The sequence below is a fragment of the Colletes latitarsis genome, chromosome 2 (genome assembly GCF_051014445.1).
Source record: "Colletes latitarsis isolate SP2378_abdomen chromosome 2, iyColLati1, whole genome shotgun sequence".
Classification (NCBI taxonomy): Eukaryota; Metazoa; Arthropoda; class Insecta; order Hymenoptera; family Colletidae; genus Colletes; species Colletes latitarsis.
Genome location: NC_135135.1, coordinates 15,442,392 through 15,459,000, shown reverse-complemented (window position 1 = coordinate 15,459,000; position 16,609 = coordinate 15,442,392). Strand labels below are relative to the sequence as shown.

General features: G+C 44.1%; 1 protein-coding gene across 2 annotated transcripts; it reads right to left on the bottom strand.

The window, feature by feature from the left end:
* Positions 1–435: 435 nt before the first annotated feature.
* LOC143351490 (uncharacterized) lies at positions 436–4,709 on the bottom strand. 2 transcript variants are annotated; one of them, XM_076783029.1, is made up of 6 exons: positions 3,823–4,709; positions 3,122–3,269; positions 2,862–3,050; positions 1,724–1,797; positions 1,411–1,647; positions 436–684 (listed from the first exon to the last, which is right to left on the bottom strand). In XM_076783029.1, the coding sequence occupies exons 1-3, from the start codon at positions 4,492–4,494 to the stop codon at positions 2,863–2,865; spliced, it is 1,008 nt and encodes a 335-aa protein (XP_076639144.1). In that variant the 5' UTR covers positions 4,495–4,709; the 3' UTR covers positions 436–684; positions 1,411–1,647; positions 1,724–1,797; position 2,862. The 2 variants fall into 2 exon arrangements, with proteins under 2 accessions (XP_076639144.1, XP_076639142.1); XM_076783027.1 differs by having other exon boundaries at positions 1,745–1,797.
* Positions 4,710–16,609: the final 11,900 nt, after the last annotated feature.

Below are 16,609 nucleotides of genomic sequence, written 5' to 3'. Positions count from 1 at the left end.
AAAAGAGAACGCATTCCTGGGCGTCATTAAAAGTAACAAAATGAAACGAACTATTTTAACACCTTACCTATTATTCATAAAATAATATTATGATTTTCAATAGTTGATTGTATAAAACTATTTCTTATTATATCTGGGGTTGAATATCAGTTTTTATATTACGTTTAATTTTATATCGTGGAAGTATATAAGCTCTCGAGCAGTGCATTGCGTGCGGCAAACGCCTATGGGCGTTTGACGAACATACTTATTAAATACGACTGTATGATTTCCGCACACGATGTGTACAAATCTTAGTATCAAAAAGTTTGAATAATTATATAATAATAATGATAATATATTTTCATATATTATTGTTACATATATAAACATTTAATTTAAATATGTAAAAATAGGTAATAGAGAATAATTGAATGTATTTACTGAACACCAATATATGTACATATGTATATATTTCACAAGTTATAATTAACATTTTACATATCACGTGAGAAACGATGAAAATTACAGAAGTGCCGACGAGAGATAGGAGTATTTTTAAGAAAATACGCTTTAAATAATTTATAACACTTTCAAAAATACATTCATCTTTTAGTACTTTCGATCATTTGTATGTTGTATGTTGTATCATTTTGAATACAGTTTGTCATCTATTAACATAAACATGTTCTACAGTCGCATCACCTGAAAAAAAGGAACAGGACAATGATATTAATTAGTCACGTGAGCAGAAAGGTATACTGGGTGGTCTAAAAACAGGATCGAAAAATGTAAGCACATAATATCGTTTTTATCAGTCATTTTCCATAAGATTATACGACGTTATTATAAATAAAATATTCTATTTGATCATTGCTTTTCTTATTTCAAAAAAATGTAAAATTTCATTAATATAACATTAATCAATATAAAAATAAAAAACTTCAATATTAAAAATTTCTCAGTACTAATAATATTTGTTGTATTGATACAGAATTTTGAAGAATAAAGGCCAAGTCGCTAGTAATATTGGAACAGGAAATCTACCACTACTTCAATAGAGCTGATTGGCTGATTCTTTCATCAATGTTTGTGAGTATTATTATAATATACCATTATATTCCCTAACTCTCTATTTTTAATTCCACTGTAACGCAAAACGAGTCACGCAACGCGTGGTTCTATCCCTTGTCTGATCAAAAGTAGAAACAGACGCTGGACGCTGAAATTGTCTGAATATGGCAAGGCGTATTTTCCTCTGACCTAATTTTTTTCGTAAAACGAATGATACAAATGCAAAGATTAACTGCAAAGCGCATTTAAACACTGTTATCTATTTTCGATCAAACAAAAGATACGGCTCGTCCTCAATTACGCGACACACCCTGCATAGAATAAAAATAACGGTAAAAACGGTACGTAAGAAATTACCTCGTGAGAAATAAAAATGAGTAAAACTGTGATGAGTAGTGAGCAAATTTGTTGCGTAGCTTAGCAGCGGGAAGGTTCATTATTAATGCAAAGTTGCTAGTAAGTTGAGGAGTTGCAAAATACGAACTGGAAGAAACAGCGTTTGTTCATGGAAGTCCTTTTGGATGGCGGGTTCACAAAGTAATAAGAGTTGTTTAAAAATTGTCGTGAACATGACCGTTGTGCAATGCGTAAGACCTAGTAAATATTATCAAGCATGTATTATTATTCGAGTACGTTTGTCGTGAGAGTATAATATATTTTATTAACCTACCATGGAGTCTGAGACACGTACCCTGTTAGTGTTAACGCGAATGAAGTTTCAAAAAATTCAGTTGATTGGCCTTACTGGAACGAATGTAAACAGTTTAGTTAGTACTATTATTCTTCAATTTATAAGGGCAACGTAGGTAAATATTATAATTAGCAAACGTAAAGGGATATATTTTTCTTTCCAGATTGAACACGATTATTCGAATAGTTTGAGTTATTCGACACGATTTTTCAGAATTTCTGGAGTTTTATGAAATGTTCACGATAACGTATGTTACAAGCGGTAGTATAGGAAACTTTTGAATATAAGCAATGTCCTTTTAGAAAATTACTGAAACGTTTACCTGCGCTCGACCTTCAGCAAGGGTTTCATGACGCACAAATATCGACGTGAGTTTTATAGTTATCATCTATTTTAGGCACCCTTGCTCATGCAACGGTTCATTGGTTATCAACCACAGATTATTAGTTACTCGGTTGATTGATTAGAAAAGTGAAAGCAGGAGTTTAGATGGTATTTAATTTGTAGCTATGTATAGTATTATGTATTGTGAGATTCGTTTTAATTTTAGTATAACTTCATAGCAAGTATATTATATAAACTACAGCATATCAGTCTGTACAAAATAGACAATAGACAATTAAAGTTGTAAGTTGTTTACTTCCACTATTCTATGTATCTTTTCTCATAAATTCTCAAGTACATGTTTTCTTTCTCAGTGTCTTGCAGTAGGGAAAATAGCCTTGGACGTCAAGTCGATTTTGTACCTATTATAGTGATTCTGTTGATATTATTAGAGAGCTATCTTGAATAGAAAATAGAATAGAGAGCTACAACATGACTGTGACTTTTATACGGTTATGACACGTGCTAATACGTATGTATGCATGAAAACTGCTGTCTAATCATCAGACTCCTAAAAGGACACGACTTAGATTCAGAAGCTATAAACAGGATAAATAAAAGATTAAGAATCGTGGAGTAGAATTGTTCAGGTTCTAACGTAGAATCTTAAGTTATTATTGGTGATTTGGACTGCGTGCCCATTGTTAAAAGGTAACGATAAAATAATTGACACGACCTGATGGTGATCCTAGTATAGGTTGAGTCAGATTCGTTTGAATTCTAAACGCGTTACCTTAGTGTCGTCGAATCAGGCGTGTGCGGTGATGGAGGGCATTAATGAGAACTCCGATTTCTTCATCGGACTCGGCTGATTGGCGTCGTGACATCCGATTATTCGGAGTGCCGGCCACCGAAACAATGTTTTGCTTAGACGGTTGCGTTGGGAATGACGAGCGGCGTATAAGCGGCGGTGGTCTCGCACCTACGGTTCGATTTAGCCTTTTACGCACGATACACTTACAACCTGTTCAAGCTGATCTAATTGTTTGCTACCTAATAGGCGTAAAGCGGGTCGGTGTATGCCTTGCATTTCAAAGGACCTCTGACTGTTCATCGGTTGCCTCGGAAAAAAGCGGCTCCGAACGGGAAGTTCGACCGTGGAAGCTTTTCTTGAACTGGCATTACCTGCCTTAGACGAGTCCTTAGGCGGTTTTTAAAAATATGCACATGTTCGTATACTCGTGTTGTTGGTTTTGCGACACAGAATGAAATATTGTTTCGTTATTTGGCGGACGTGAAATCAATCAGTGTAAAGCTTTGTTACATCGTTTCTTACAAAAATATAATACTTTCAATCGAAAATATAACACGATAGTTGTACATACTATCATTAGTTCCTATACGCTATACAAATAACAGTACGTATTTTATTTTATTTTATTTTATTTTTATTCGTCTCTAATACTGGTCTATGATAGCATTTCTACGCCTAGCGGTATCACTTTCGTTCACGGTATTACCAAAATTAATATTCTAACAGACTTTAAAGCGCTATCCTTTTTTCGCGCACGTTATTATACGAGCGTCTCCGTTTTTTTTTTTTTTTTTTATTTTTTGTTTCTCGAACGCGTCTTGTGCGCGGATCTACACTGATTGGATTTGCAACCACAAAAATAGGATTCGTAAAGATCATATTACACCTCAATCTGGATCAAAATTAAGTTAAGAAACTAGTGCGGTCGCCGCTGTAATACCTTATCTCTAGCGAAACGTATTCGCAACACTTCAATAAGAGCAGCTATCGCTGAAATGAGAAGCATCGTCACGAGAATATGCCCTGCCACTGGAACGGACTTCGTTCGACGATCTTTGCCACTTTCTTCCGTGCTTTCTGTCAAGTTTTCTCCGATATCGTCCTTCGTAATCATCGACGTTTCGCCTGTGTCGCCAATCGTTCCGTTCGTATCCTCTTTCTGATCTTTAATCGAATCGTCGGTGACGTTGAGTCGCGCGTAAGTACAGTTCCTATCGTAATAGTTGCGGAAAATGGATTGGATATAGTCCCTGTACTGGAATCTCGGGCAGAGCTTCAGTTTCCGATAGTCTATCGGGATCGCTATCATCTCGGTGGTCGTCGCGTTCTCCGTTGCTTTCGTCGTGTCGTTTCCACTAACCGTTTGATTTCGACAATAGTAATTCGTGTTGAGCAACATTCGCAGGGGCAAGGATAGCAGCACACCGAATATCGTTAGTATAATTAGGATGCTGATGTTGATGCCTAGCGAGATGCGTTTCTCGGACAACTTGAAGAAACGTTGAAACTGAATTTCGTTCGTGGTACCTTCTTCCTCGGCGGGCTTTGCATTTTCATCGGTCGTATCGGGTAGCTCGAGCATCCCCGACGTTTTACATTCGTGTTCAACCATTCTCGCGGTCGTTCCGTTGGAGTTTGATTCGGTGCACGTGGTTATACTACTGCGGGTCGAACACCGACAATTCGAGAACTTTTCAATCGCTGTCGAACCAATAAAATCAACGACGATACATCTTTCTCTATCTTTCGTTTAAACGCAACTGTTGCGCATTCTGTTGTGACTGCAGTTCGAAGTGGACCTGGACGTCGACTGATATTGATTTCCAGGTAGAGCCAGCCACGTACGCGCAAGTCTCACGGTTCCTCTTCTGTCGAGGAAGCTACACTTGGCGGTAATTAGACGTCGTTTAAATTAAGCTTACCATAAAAGCAATCAATGCCTACGACGGAATTACCCTTGTTCGAGTGCGCGTTAATGCGTAATCGATACGACGCTCGAGTGTCTATTGTAGCTTTGAAGTTTAATAATGAATAGCAACCGCTGACAAAGCCCACAAAGCGACAACGCGTTGGGTTAAATTAAACGGTTTCTCAAAGAAACACGAAAATATTTTCATTTTGCAATTTGCCATCTTCTTCGAGGTCTTTATTATTAGCCTAACTTATTAAAGCTACTTGATTCCTCTTCAACATCACGAAACAAAATTTTTTTGTTTATATTGTGATTTTATTGTGTCTTTAGGTACCGCTTATTTGAAATATCATCGCAATATTTACAGCTACTAAATTACACTTTTATGTTTTCAGGGATTTCTGTACCAGAAGGATATTAAGACCAGCAAAAGTTCAGGAAGCTGTGTCTCTGTAGATCCTGAACGACGCAGGGACGCCTGAGTTAAAATGGAATTATTTCTTCGACGGGAAAATTTATCCGTAAGTCAGAAATGTATACATAGTTGGCTGCGTTACGCTTCAATAACGTTTGCATCGATACGAATCGATAGTAATAAAATTGAAAAGTATACTTCGATCGGAATTATGCATAAACCTGAATATTACAGGATCTTGACGCGTGCGTTGCTATCATTCAGTTAGAAAACCGTCCGCTGTGAGCCACGTTATATTTCGCGGTAATTTTATTTAATGTAGATACATAGGTTTAAGTGCGCGCAAATAAAATATATTAAATGGGCCAACAAAACATTCCGTCGAATGTGTTACGCATAATCTAACACTGGTCTATCTCGACAATTGGCGATAACCTAATCTGATCTATAACGCGTAAGCGCAAGTACCAACTAATATTGCGTAATATTCGTCCACTTTTGAGATATAAGAAGCTTGAGTTGCCTTTGAGCAATTGCGATTTAATACAGGATGTCGCGCTGTAATAATTCACGAAGACGCGCCTCCTTGTGGCGTCATCTTGGGCCGGAATACCTTTTTAAATCACGAATGTCAGATATTTTACGCTTTCTCAGATGTAGCGAATTTATGAAAAAGCGTGGACTTGCAAAAGAGGCGCGCGCAGATGTTCGTAGGGCAGGTTTGGGTGAAAAGCGTTTGGCGGCGTAACGGCCGATTCATCGTGGCGCGGAGAGCTTTGGTTTCGCGTCGAAAGGAAGGAAGCAGTAGCGCGGCAAGGGTGCAAGGGAACGCCTTGAAATGGGCAGGTTCTCTAGCGTGTGCATACATAAATAATATTAGACAATATCGAATTAAAATTCGCATCTTTCTGCGAGCAACAATGGGCCGTGGTGCCCCCACAAAGGAAATGCCCGCCACGGCGACGGCGGCGGCGGCGGTGGCAGTGGCGGTGGCGGTGGTGGCAGCATCGGCGGCGGCGGCATTTATAAAAGTAATAAAACAGTCGAACAACAACTCTCTGAAGTGAGTAGCGGCAAGAGAGAAAGAGAGGAAGAGGAAGGTGGAAAGGGCGAGTGAGCGGGATACTCCGGGAAGGTGAAAAGAGGAGGGCAAAAGGAGGTACGGGAAAAGAGACTAAAAGGGAGAGATGAAGCACAGGAGAACAGCGACCCGACCCGACCGACCGGTAGCCCAGCCAGCGCACGTATATCTTGCTCTGCTACACCGCACGCCGATTCTTCGAGGTTCTCATTGATGAATTCGTTCTGTTACAGAACCGAATCGCACGATTTCTCATCCCCTCTACGGGCGCCGGAGCCGCGAGCTTCGAGTTCGATCCTAAAAAAGACACTAACGAATCGCGACGTCCTGTAATAATCGTTATTTATACGCCCTAACGTCTGCCCGAAGACTGTTCGCGAGACCGTCAGGCAGCACGGGTTGCGTATCGAGAGGCTAACGCGGTCCGATTCTTAATTGGCCCGGTTATTAATCCATCAACGTGTGCGTTTATTCCCCGGACGAACCCGTTCCTTTCGCTTGCATCGGCATCGGAATCGTCCTGGATATCCGTTTTACGAATAATCGCTAGCGTTAATGTAATCTCGGTACCAGTTCTCTTCGATGGAATCCGCGCACGATTGAGAAACCAGTTCTCTAAACGTGGGCATAATGAGATTAGCCGGCGGGCAAACATCGAAAAACGATGTCGAACGCAGGCAACTAAGTCGACGGGGCGCGGCGGCGAGTTGCGCAGGTGCAGGCTAACGATTATCGGCGAGTTTTGCGCGAAAGATGAGCGGAGGTTGAGAGCCAGGGTATGTAGAGCAGATGCTGGCCATGGCAGTGGTGGCGGGGTGCGTGATTTTTCACCGCCGACAGCTCCTCCTTCGAGAACCGCGCATTCCACCTCCTTCGACCCCTCCTGCTTCTTTGCCGTCGGTCCCCTTCATCCTTCACTCTTCGTTCGCATCCAACTACCGCTCATCTCTCTCACTTTGCCCTTTTTTCTCTCTCTCCCCCTCTCCTTGTCTCTCTTTCCTTCCCTCGGTGGCGAACATTGGCAACGTATGCCGCGGACATGCCACTGGACACCAGTTGCACGATCTTAGATTTGCTGATCTCGCATCCCGAGTGCACCGACACAGGGATGCACTCGGTGCAGCACACGATGCGAGGGGCACGCCTGCAGTACCTCCTTCTGCTCGCGTGTGTGACTCGGCTCGGCGTGCACGTTCACGCACGCGATATACAAAGGGCCGGCCTGATGCTCGTGACCGTTCCGAGAAATGATTTTCAATAATCGGCCAGCAGGGAAATACGAAAGGCGTTCCGGGGAAGCTTCGTGTCACGATGTATCGGTAATTTTGATTGATTCTCTGCGTGCACCCGCGACCCACGCCGCGTGCAACACGCCGCGTTTATCCGTTCCCCGAGAAATCGTTAGATAATCTTACGACTACGATTACGTCATTAGGATACGCCCCGTGCCGATCCTTCCGTTCATGCTACTTGGAATTTTCATTGTGAAATCGATCCCTTATACCAGTTGTAGATTCTCTACCGAATTTCTTCCCCCGTCTGCGAACTTTGTTTCGAAAGAAATCTTTGCATCGATTTTATAATAGTTTACGTACACGTTCTTCTATCTGCATCCAAGTCAGGTGTAGTCTTTCGCAACTTCCTCCGAGATGAGTTTAATTCCAACTTTGCGTGCCACACAGCAGTTGCATCATTTGTAGAGTGGCATCTAATAGTCGTTACTATTTCTTATTCGTTTTAAGTAAACCGACAAAGCATTCGATGATCACAGCGGAGGCAATTGGCTGGATTATAACGTCTTCGGTCGAAGCAAACATTTTGCATCGGTTATACGAAATTTGACGACAGTTTGACAATTTCTAGTTCGTTTTTGTTTCGCTCGAAAGGAAGAGACTCGATAGAACCGCGGCGTTCGGTCGATCCTCTGATTCGGTGTCTCGTTTTTCGATCATTTCGCGAGTAAACTCGCGTGTTACGATTTACAACGAGCGCTCCGCGGCAGCCAGCCGCTCGTTAAGCTTGTAATTTACATTTGCCGGTCGAGTGTACAACATAGTTGAATCGCCGTTGAATAGAATCAACACTCGGGAAAGAGCGTTCCCGCGAAAGGAGTGATTTACGTAAGCTAGACTGTGTCGGCGCGGGCACGGTTCGGCCGCGCATAGAAAGCGAAATCGACTTGTAAATCGGAGTGCCATTATGCAGATAGCAAGATGCACGGGGAAGCGACGAGAAAAACTAGCTAAGATGCTGCTCGGCCCTCGAGATTTACAATCGATGGCGATCGGAAATCACCTGGCCAGGTTGGGGCATTAGCCATCAAAGGCATCGAAGGCGTGAATACGGTTAATTGGCGTAGCACGAGTAGCGTAAGAGCAACTCGGACTCAACCTTGTATCGCGAGGGTGTAAGCATTGCTACGATTTATTGTTCCGTTTGAGATAAGATCGTGCATATTTATAATATTAAGGATTCCGTTGAATGTTTAAATGTACGTTTAAAGCGAACCATTGTACCGTATAGGATATTCAGAACCATATGCGAGGGAGCCGGCGTAGCTGCGAAATTTCCATCGAAAGCGTTTGCGAGGCAAGAACGGAGACGATCGGAGGACAGCCGCGAGGGCTGTAAGAGAGTCGCGTCTTGACCGAGCGAAATGGGAAGGGGTGAATGGGGTAGGCATCGCAATTACGCAAATTGCGGCTCTGTTCTCGCCTCCTCCGGGCTCGCTGGCCGCGGAAGGGCATCAAGACGAGCAGCAGAGGCTGAAGGATGGTGTTACAAGGAATGCTCGACATTTGCACGTACGCGCACGTACACAGGAGCTCACGGTGGTTCTGCCGGTCGATCGGTCCCCGTTCGAGCGAGCAATTTGAATGAACGACACGAAGAGCGAGTTTGTTGTCGGAGATCCGAAAGGGCTACCGTTGGACGGTGCGCGCGCCTCGTCGAGGTGGCTTCGTCCGGCGTGAGACCTCACTCCGGAACGAGAGGAATCGCTTTAAGAGCGATGAAAAATGCTGTTTATATCGGGGAAACTGGTTGAACGGCGCTCGACTCGCGACGCCGGCCGGCAGCGCGTGCCTGCTGCGGTCTTATTAGCGCTGATCAGCCTCGCGATAAATTTATGTGCCGGCCAAGATATACTATGCCGTGGAAGCATCGTCACGCGTAGAAAAAAAACCAAGCCGTTACGCGGGATCCCCGTAGTTTCTGCCTTGATTCTGCTTCCACGGGCATGTCGCGGACGTTTTTGCGTTACGCCGCCTGTACGCGCTGACAGTGCACCTAACAGAGACCGACAGAAAATCTATCAGGCTTTCAGTGAAACCAGCGGATACACCGCGGCTGGAATTTCTAATGCCGGCGCGCGCGCTAGCTATGTCGAGCACGACGATTGGCGAGAAATCGTTTTATACTTTGTAACTTTGTTTTTGCTAGAACGAATCTGTCCCCTTGCCGTTCCGTCCATCCCCTTACCCGTCTCGCTTGTCCCCGTTCGCGGACGCGTCTCGCTGCTTACGTTACGAGGCGAGAATTGTCTTTTTCCGCGAGTGACTCGTCGTTTCTTGCGCCAAGGGCCGTGAACTCAATCGCGCGAACGTAGCAGTTGACCGGTAATCCCCCAAGCTTCTGCGTACGGGTTTGTTCCGCCCGATAAAACCTCGTAAATCCTTAACTTCGTTACGCGATGAGCTCCCGGCTGTCCAAGGGGCCATAACGTTCTTATACTCGCTGGGATTCTTCCGACTACTCCTCCCTTATACTCCTCCCGCGAGTCGAATTCGAAACGGGTCACGGGAAACAATTATACTCTGCTCAAAAACAAAACTGCACATCCCTGGATTCAAGTTCAAGTACTATGAGCGTAGCCTTGACTTTGACGTCTCTTTTCTGGTTAAATACTCTGTTATTTACATATGCAGAACTAAGCTATCTTCCACGCGTGTTTGGGACAGTACCAATTAACAAAGTCTAATCAATTATCCTAACGCTTCTCTGCCTTCTTATTACGTAGCTGTTCCATTTTCCGGGACACGTCGCGAACGTTTCGATGTTTGAAAGTGACGAAAAAATTCATAATCCCGATTGATATTAATGTCCAGCCGACAAGAAGGGTCTGTTTTAAGCGTCCAAAGTCGGAGTCGCGCAGGGAGGGACGCGAGCGAGAAGCCGCTCACCAGGGGCGTATTAACGGTGGTGCCATAACGCGGGCATTTATTTCTCTATCGGCGGCATTCGTTGGAAGCAGCGAGCTGCACGGCCGGTTGAAAACGATGGAAATTTATACGATGCCGATAATTAGCGAGCCGAATCGACTCTCGGGAGGAGTACCGCAGCGGCCGCGGTAATCGCCGTAATTTATGCCCGCTCCTCAGGATATAAGCTCGTTGAGATAGGCCAGGAGCGTAAAAAGGTGCACGGCGAAAATGTCGCCCAATTAACGGCGAATTGGAGCGGCCGAGGTCGCGTGTACGTGTACACATGGCCGCTCGTTTCTATGTGTTCGTTCGCGTACACGTGTTTCTTGAACGTATGAATCTATACAGGGTGATCCGGTGCGATTGAATTTCCGCGTAAGATGCGAGATACGAACGCCGTATATCGTTCTTTCTAGCTCTGATCTCCCGAGAGTCGAACCAGACTCGCAAACTAGCTTTCGAGAAGCCAGAATAAGCTCCGTTAAAAAATTAGTAAAACTCACAGGATATTTCTTTTTACAGGGCTTCCCTTTACGAGGAGTCGACTTTGGTGATGCGTTCGGTGTGTTGATAACGACGTCGGCGCTTTAGTATCTCCATCGTCGGTGCATCCATGTTCGCGCTACTTGCGTAAGTAAACTTATACCAAAGGTGCATTAAACTGCTTCTCTAAACATAGCACGGTATTCATAGTAATTCGTACGAAAAATCATCAAAGTTAGAAGAAGAGTACGCGTGTAAATATTAGAATAATGATGTCTGTTATTAAATTGAACGGAGTAGGAATGCGTACGCGTAGCTGCGTTTTTATCAACGTTTCCCGGAAGGTGTATAAAATCGAGCACCGCGTATATAAATACATACAGATATTCTTAAACATTCTTACGCGCGTGCAGGTACACAGAGGACGCGGCGGAAAGCGGACGCCTTAACGAGTCGGTCGCGTAAAAGCTGCCGCTGCGCCATTAGCGTGCGAGCAAGTGAACCGGGCTTAAATAGCGCGAGCGTTCAACCGGACCGAGGCCCGGCCTCGCCGTGCCGTGGCGCGCCTCCCTTTTGAACTTCGAGCCACTTTTACGATTTTATTATTGGCTCTTACGCTCGCGATATTTATGCGACGTCGCGCGATATTTTCCACGGCGCAACGCGTCGACTTTAATGGTACCCGCCTTCCCCCTCGCGCACCACGGACGACCCTCTCAGGGGCGACGCATTGCTCGGTGCACTAATAACGCTTCGACCGAGCAGAACTTAATTAGGACGCTACGAACAACGACGGGTAACGACTGTCCACGGTGTCGTTTACCGTCCCGAGAATACTAAAGACGTTCGACTCCACCAGATTCCGTCCATTCGTGTGTTTTTTTTTTATCGTCGATTAGCCCTTTGTGCACGACGCGACCCTTCGTCTCGAATAATAGGGCATAGTTTCGTGTCTAGGTTTTATCCTTAGTTATACCATAAACTAGATGCGTAAGAGGATGCATACTAGGACTATGTTGATCGATAATCAACGTTTGGTATTTCGGTTATATTTAGGTACGAATTAGATAGTCTTAACAGTTGAAGTTTGTAGGAAGTCTCTCGGAGGCTTGAAATTCCAAACGGGTCTTGAAAGAACGAGTTTGCATGTTCGGAAGTCTCGAATGCTTTGTCGATGATTAGCGACAGCGTGTAGCAGGAGGATTAAAGTTTCTTTGATTGTGACTACCGCGGTTGCTAGGATGCTGTTATCGTTCTCTCTGCACGCATATATCGGTCGTAATGTAATGAATTTATAACTGTTCCAACCAGTCTTCGCGTTGCTAGCATGTTGGAAAGGACACTGATTGCGTCTGATGCATGCAGGATATTCCTTTATTACCGCGATCCGCTTTAGCGACGAATTCAACGCTTACTAATTCTGAATAGCTGTGCAAATTACGCAGCTGCCACTACTTCGTTCGCGGTCAAGCAGCTTTGTACTTGGGCTCTATACTATACTTCATAACGCAGAATATACTGGTTGATGAAGATACGAACTCCTGTCAGAAAGGTATCCATTAATCGGATGACAGGCCATTCGAGGAGTCCGATAATCTTTCACGTCTATCGAATGTTAATGACCCTAATAAATGTAACCCGAGCGAGCAGAAGAGCATTGACATTGAGATGAATCGATATATCTATGCATCTCCGTTGGTCACTGCTGTTAATATTTATTTATGCATCTCAACCAACCAGCTTCAAACTCGTTTGGCGACGTAGGTCCTTCTCCTCCTCTTCGTTCACCAAAGGTTCCATCAGGCCCCAGTACGCGCCAGTGGATCTTACGGATCAAGTATATCTCTCAATTCCCGTAAAAACTCGAAGTTTCATTTATTTCTCTCGGTTGGGTTTACATTCTATACTAATTTCGTCTGCAAGCAAAAGCTTTTTCTTACGATAAAGTTTAAATCGATAGAGATTAAATTATCCACGTTTGATCAGAATTTGAGGAACGGAGGATCGGAGGGTTAGGGTAAGAGTTTCTTTTCTAAAGTCTTCGGCGCTATGTGCCTTCCGCCTGAACTTAACGTACACCTTGACGTAACCGTTCGGATACTTTCGTCGTGGAGATCTTATCGCGAACGTGTTGCCTATGGTTTTCACAAGCAGCGTCCGTATATGCAAAGAACGAATCGCACGTTCTATTTGTTCTCCCGTACACGTGTGCGTCCGATTCTCTCTCGCCGACGAGGCTCGAAAGCAGCTGCAGAAGGGACCGTTAGAAGTCGATAACGATATTCAAGTAGTTTAAAGGAGGCCTGGCTCCGTTGCGTGCTGATCGTGTCCATTTTACGAGGCGCGAACGACAACCTTTCTTGCGATCGGCCATCACATGGACAACGCCTCGCATGTTCCCGGCAGCGAGGCCAACAAGCACTAAAGTACGTGATTTTCAAATTCACCGCTCGGCTGTGTACACAGCAGGACACAGACTTGTCCCCGCGCGCGTCGACGACACCGTACAACATTATTTTACCTCGCGACTTCTAGTATCTGGTTAATTAAAACCATAAATTGACGTTAAACGAACGAGTCTACGTTTAGAAGCGGTTCGAGCAGATCAGAGGCAGGGATTCGAAACTTATAATATCGATTCCGGTTCTTCGCGACTGTTTCAATCTTTTGTATATTAGACCCCAGGAAATTAGTTACCCCACAATCTATATATCACGCGAGGGTACAGTTTACACCCCGATTACGCGCTCGCGCTTAAAATTATCCGTATCCTTTCAACGTAACCGCCAGTAAGATTGCAAAAGTACGTGGTAGGGGGCGGGACATTGCAAACGCATACAATGGTAGCGCCTTACGATTCGATCTATTGCTACCATCGTTCGGAACGTGAAAACGTGGAAGTCGTTTCTGCCACCATTCCGCATGGCTGCTCATAGCTATGCCACCACTACTATTATCCGATCGACTATTTCGTTCTGGTGAACGATAGGCGCAGGACGACGCGAACCGATCTGAATTCGCCGCGAAAACTCTCTAGGGGTATTCGTTATTCTCTAACAAAGCAATACATACGAATAGATTGGTACTTTGCACTTATTCGTTAAGAAACGTTTGAAGTAAGGATTCTTCTCCAATGCAACGACACCCGAAGGTTCCGTGGGTCAGAATCGAGTTTCTTACTGAATAAAATTAATTATTAAATATCGATAGCACCGAGCAATTGTAGGAGCTTATCTGCAAGCGAGATGCAGCGTTCGAAGTTTATCCGTACGATGACAGTAAACGACAGGAACTGTCGCTATTAACTCTGGCGTCGAAGGTTTTTTACAGAGTTTTTAAAATTTCCTTAACTACCGGTCTAGTAACAGTCGGAATGACGCGGCGTTTCGCGATGATTGACTCGATCGAGTATTTGAGCGTCGGCTCATTGGATGACTATCGCCAATCGTGGCTCGGTGCACCTAACTACCGTAATACACCGACGAGGTTCGTTTTTATACGCTGTGCATCGCGTTTCTGACACGACAATCGGTGTTAACCGGTAATTCAGATCTCGGTTAACGGCTAGCAATTTAAAATGTGAGCGCGCGTGCGCTCACGCTATGCAGCATCGAATCCTAAATATTTGGTGATTTATCCCTGTTTCTTTATTTCGCTAGCAGAATGTTTTACGGGCAGGAAACGTTATAAATTCTTGACGAATGCGTCTGGCGTGTGCGTTCCTGGTCTACTTGCAATGAAGATTTCTAACAGTCTTGTCAATGATTAATTGATTCCGTTCCACATACTTGTAACGAGTAAACGCACCGAAGAAAGTAAGAATGGATAGTACCTGAATGGCGAATGATTTATTATTGCTGTTGTGTATTCTTGCAGGCATTCAAATTAACTTTTCCGGAGGCGATCGGTTTTGTAAAATTCTTTGCTATTTAACATTTTTAAAACTCTTATAAAGAGCACTCCTTTGTAGGCAAAATCATGTTCGACACAACTCCCTTTCGTGAATTTTTCAATGTATAGTTTCATACAGGAGTAATTTAAAAAGGTAGCGTTAAAATTGTCTTCTCGAGTCCTTTTGTAATAGAAATCGATGTGCTAGTAATTATTTCGAACTTTCTATCGGCCGGTCAAATTCGTATGTTTTTAATTTTCGTCCGGTGTTCGAAAGCATCGAAGAATTTCTTTGCGTATTGGAATCACGATACGCATTGCGTATCAGGAAGTATCGAGTATCTTTATTTGTATTGATTCGATAAATCAATTGCATGTACCGTACTGTCGATAATTTATAACTTCTCTCTCTTTGTTGCTCGAAGCTCGTACGGTAAATTGTATATCGTCTACCATTTCACTGTTTGCACGCTATCAGCAGTGGCGTCGAAGATGTTTTACGACTTTAATCAGTGTTACGATACAGTCAACACGTATATAATCTATGCCATATTTTCTTGCTCTGAAACTCAGGTTGCTCGCTTTCAAATTCCATTCTTCGAAGTGGTTTCTCCTTTCTCGCATTGTTCGAACCGTTAAACAATTTTTTTAACGAAATATCCCCGACGAATCACTAAACGCGAGCATTTTCTATCGTTCGTGTATTTTTAAGTTAATGCATTGTCGAATAGCTTTTGGATACTGTTTCTGTTTTAAATAACTTTTCGCGAGTTTCTAAAATGCAAACGCATCGGTTCAACGTATACGTTTCATCAGTTAAAGGTTACGAACGTTCGAATGCTTTCGACTAGCGTAAATCGAACCGCGACAAAGGTCGCCAGATCCATGAATCATCGCTATTTTGACGGTTCAAATAATCCGACTGGCGCGAAAATAATTCCCATCGAGCGGCGTCGTTCGGTCGCGTTCGTGCAGTTCCGCTTCCGCGAGCGGGTAGCCTAATCTCCGGGCGTCGTTTCTTGGATCGTACCGTGCACGCGTCATATCACTCGGTTCTATAATTAAAGCCGCCTCGATCAAACAAACCTTCCGTGGACACGGCGCTCGCCGAATCCACGGCAACTGGGTAGCACCGCTTTCGAATAATTGCATTTAAATATCGTCCAACGAAAGCGTAATTGCTGGCACGGCGTAACGTGGACGCTCGGTGTGGCTCGCGCAAAATCAAATCGAGCATCGTTGCTCGCGTGTGGGTACTCGGAAGAGTTCGTAAAGTTTCGGTATGATCGTGTACAATCGTGGCTGTTTGACCTGTACATCGAATACAGTCGACGCGGCAGAGCCAGCGCGGCAGAATCGCTTTGTTTACACCGTCGCGACAACTGTTCAGAAATCGATACGCGTTCCCTGTCTAAGCTTCGCTCCGACTCGAATCGATTTTTCGCTGCGCCTCCATAAGCGATCGCGAGGTAAGCATTCAACCCTCACGGATGCATTTTTTTTAAACGAAACTCGTTCTTTCAACCCCTCGATTAGACTTTCCTGGATTCGGTTTCTTTCATCCCTTGGTATCCAATATTTTAAAGTCAAGACATTTCAATTTTTCGCAAGCACAGTACGTTTGAAAACTGGTAGTTAAAGGGCAGTTTGGTGTTTGCTGGTGTTGATCAGGCCGACGATAGGGATCATTTGCGTATCGACACGCCCGGTGGGTAAAGGTGAACGACATCGGGCCCGGTGGCA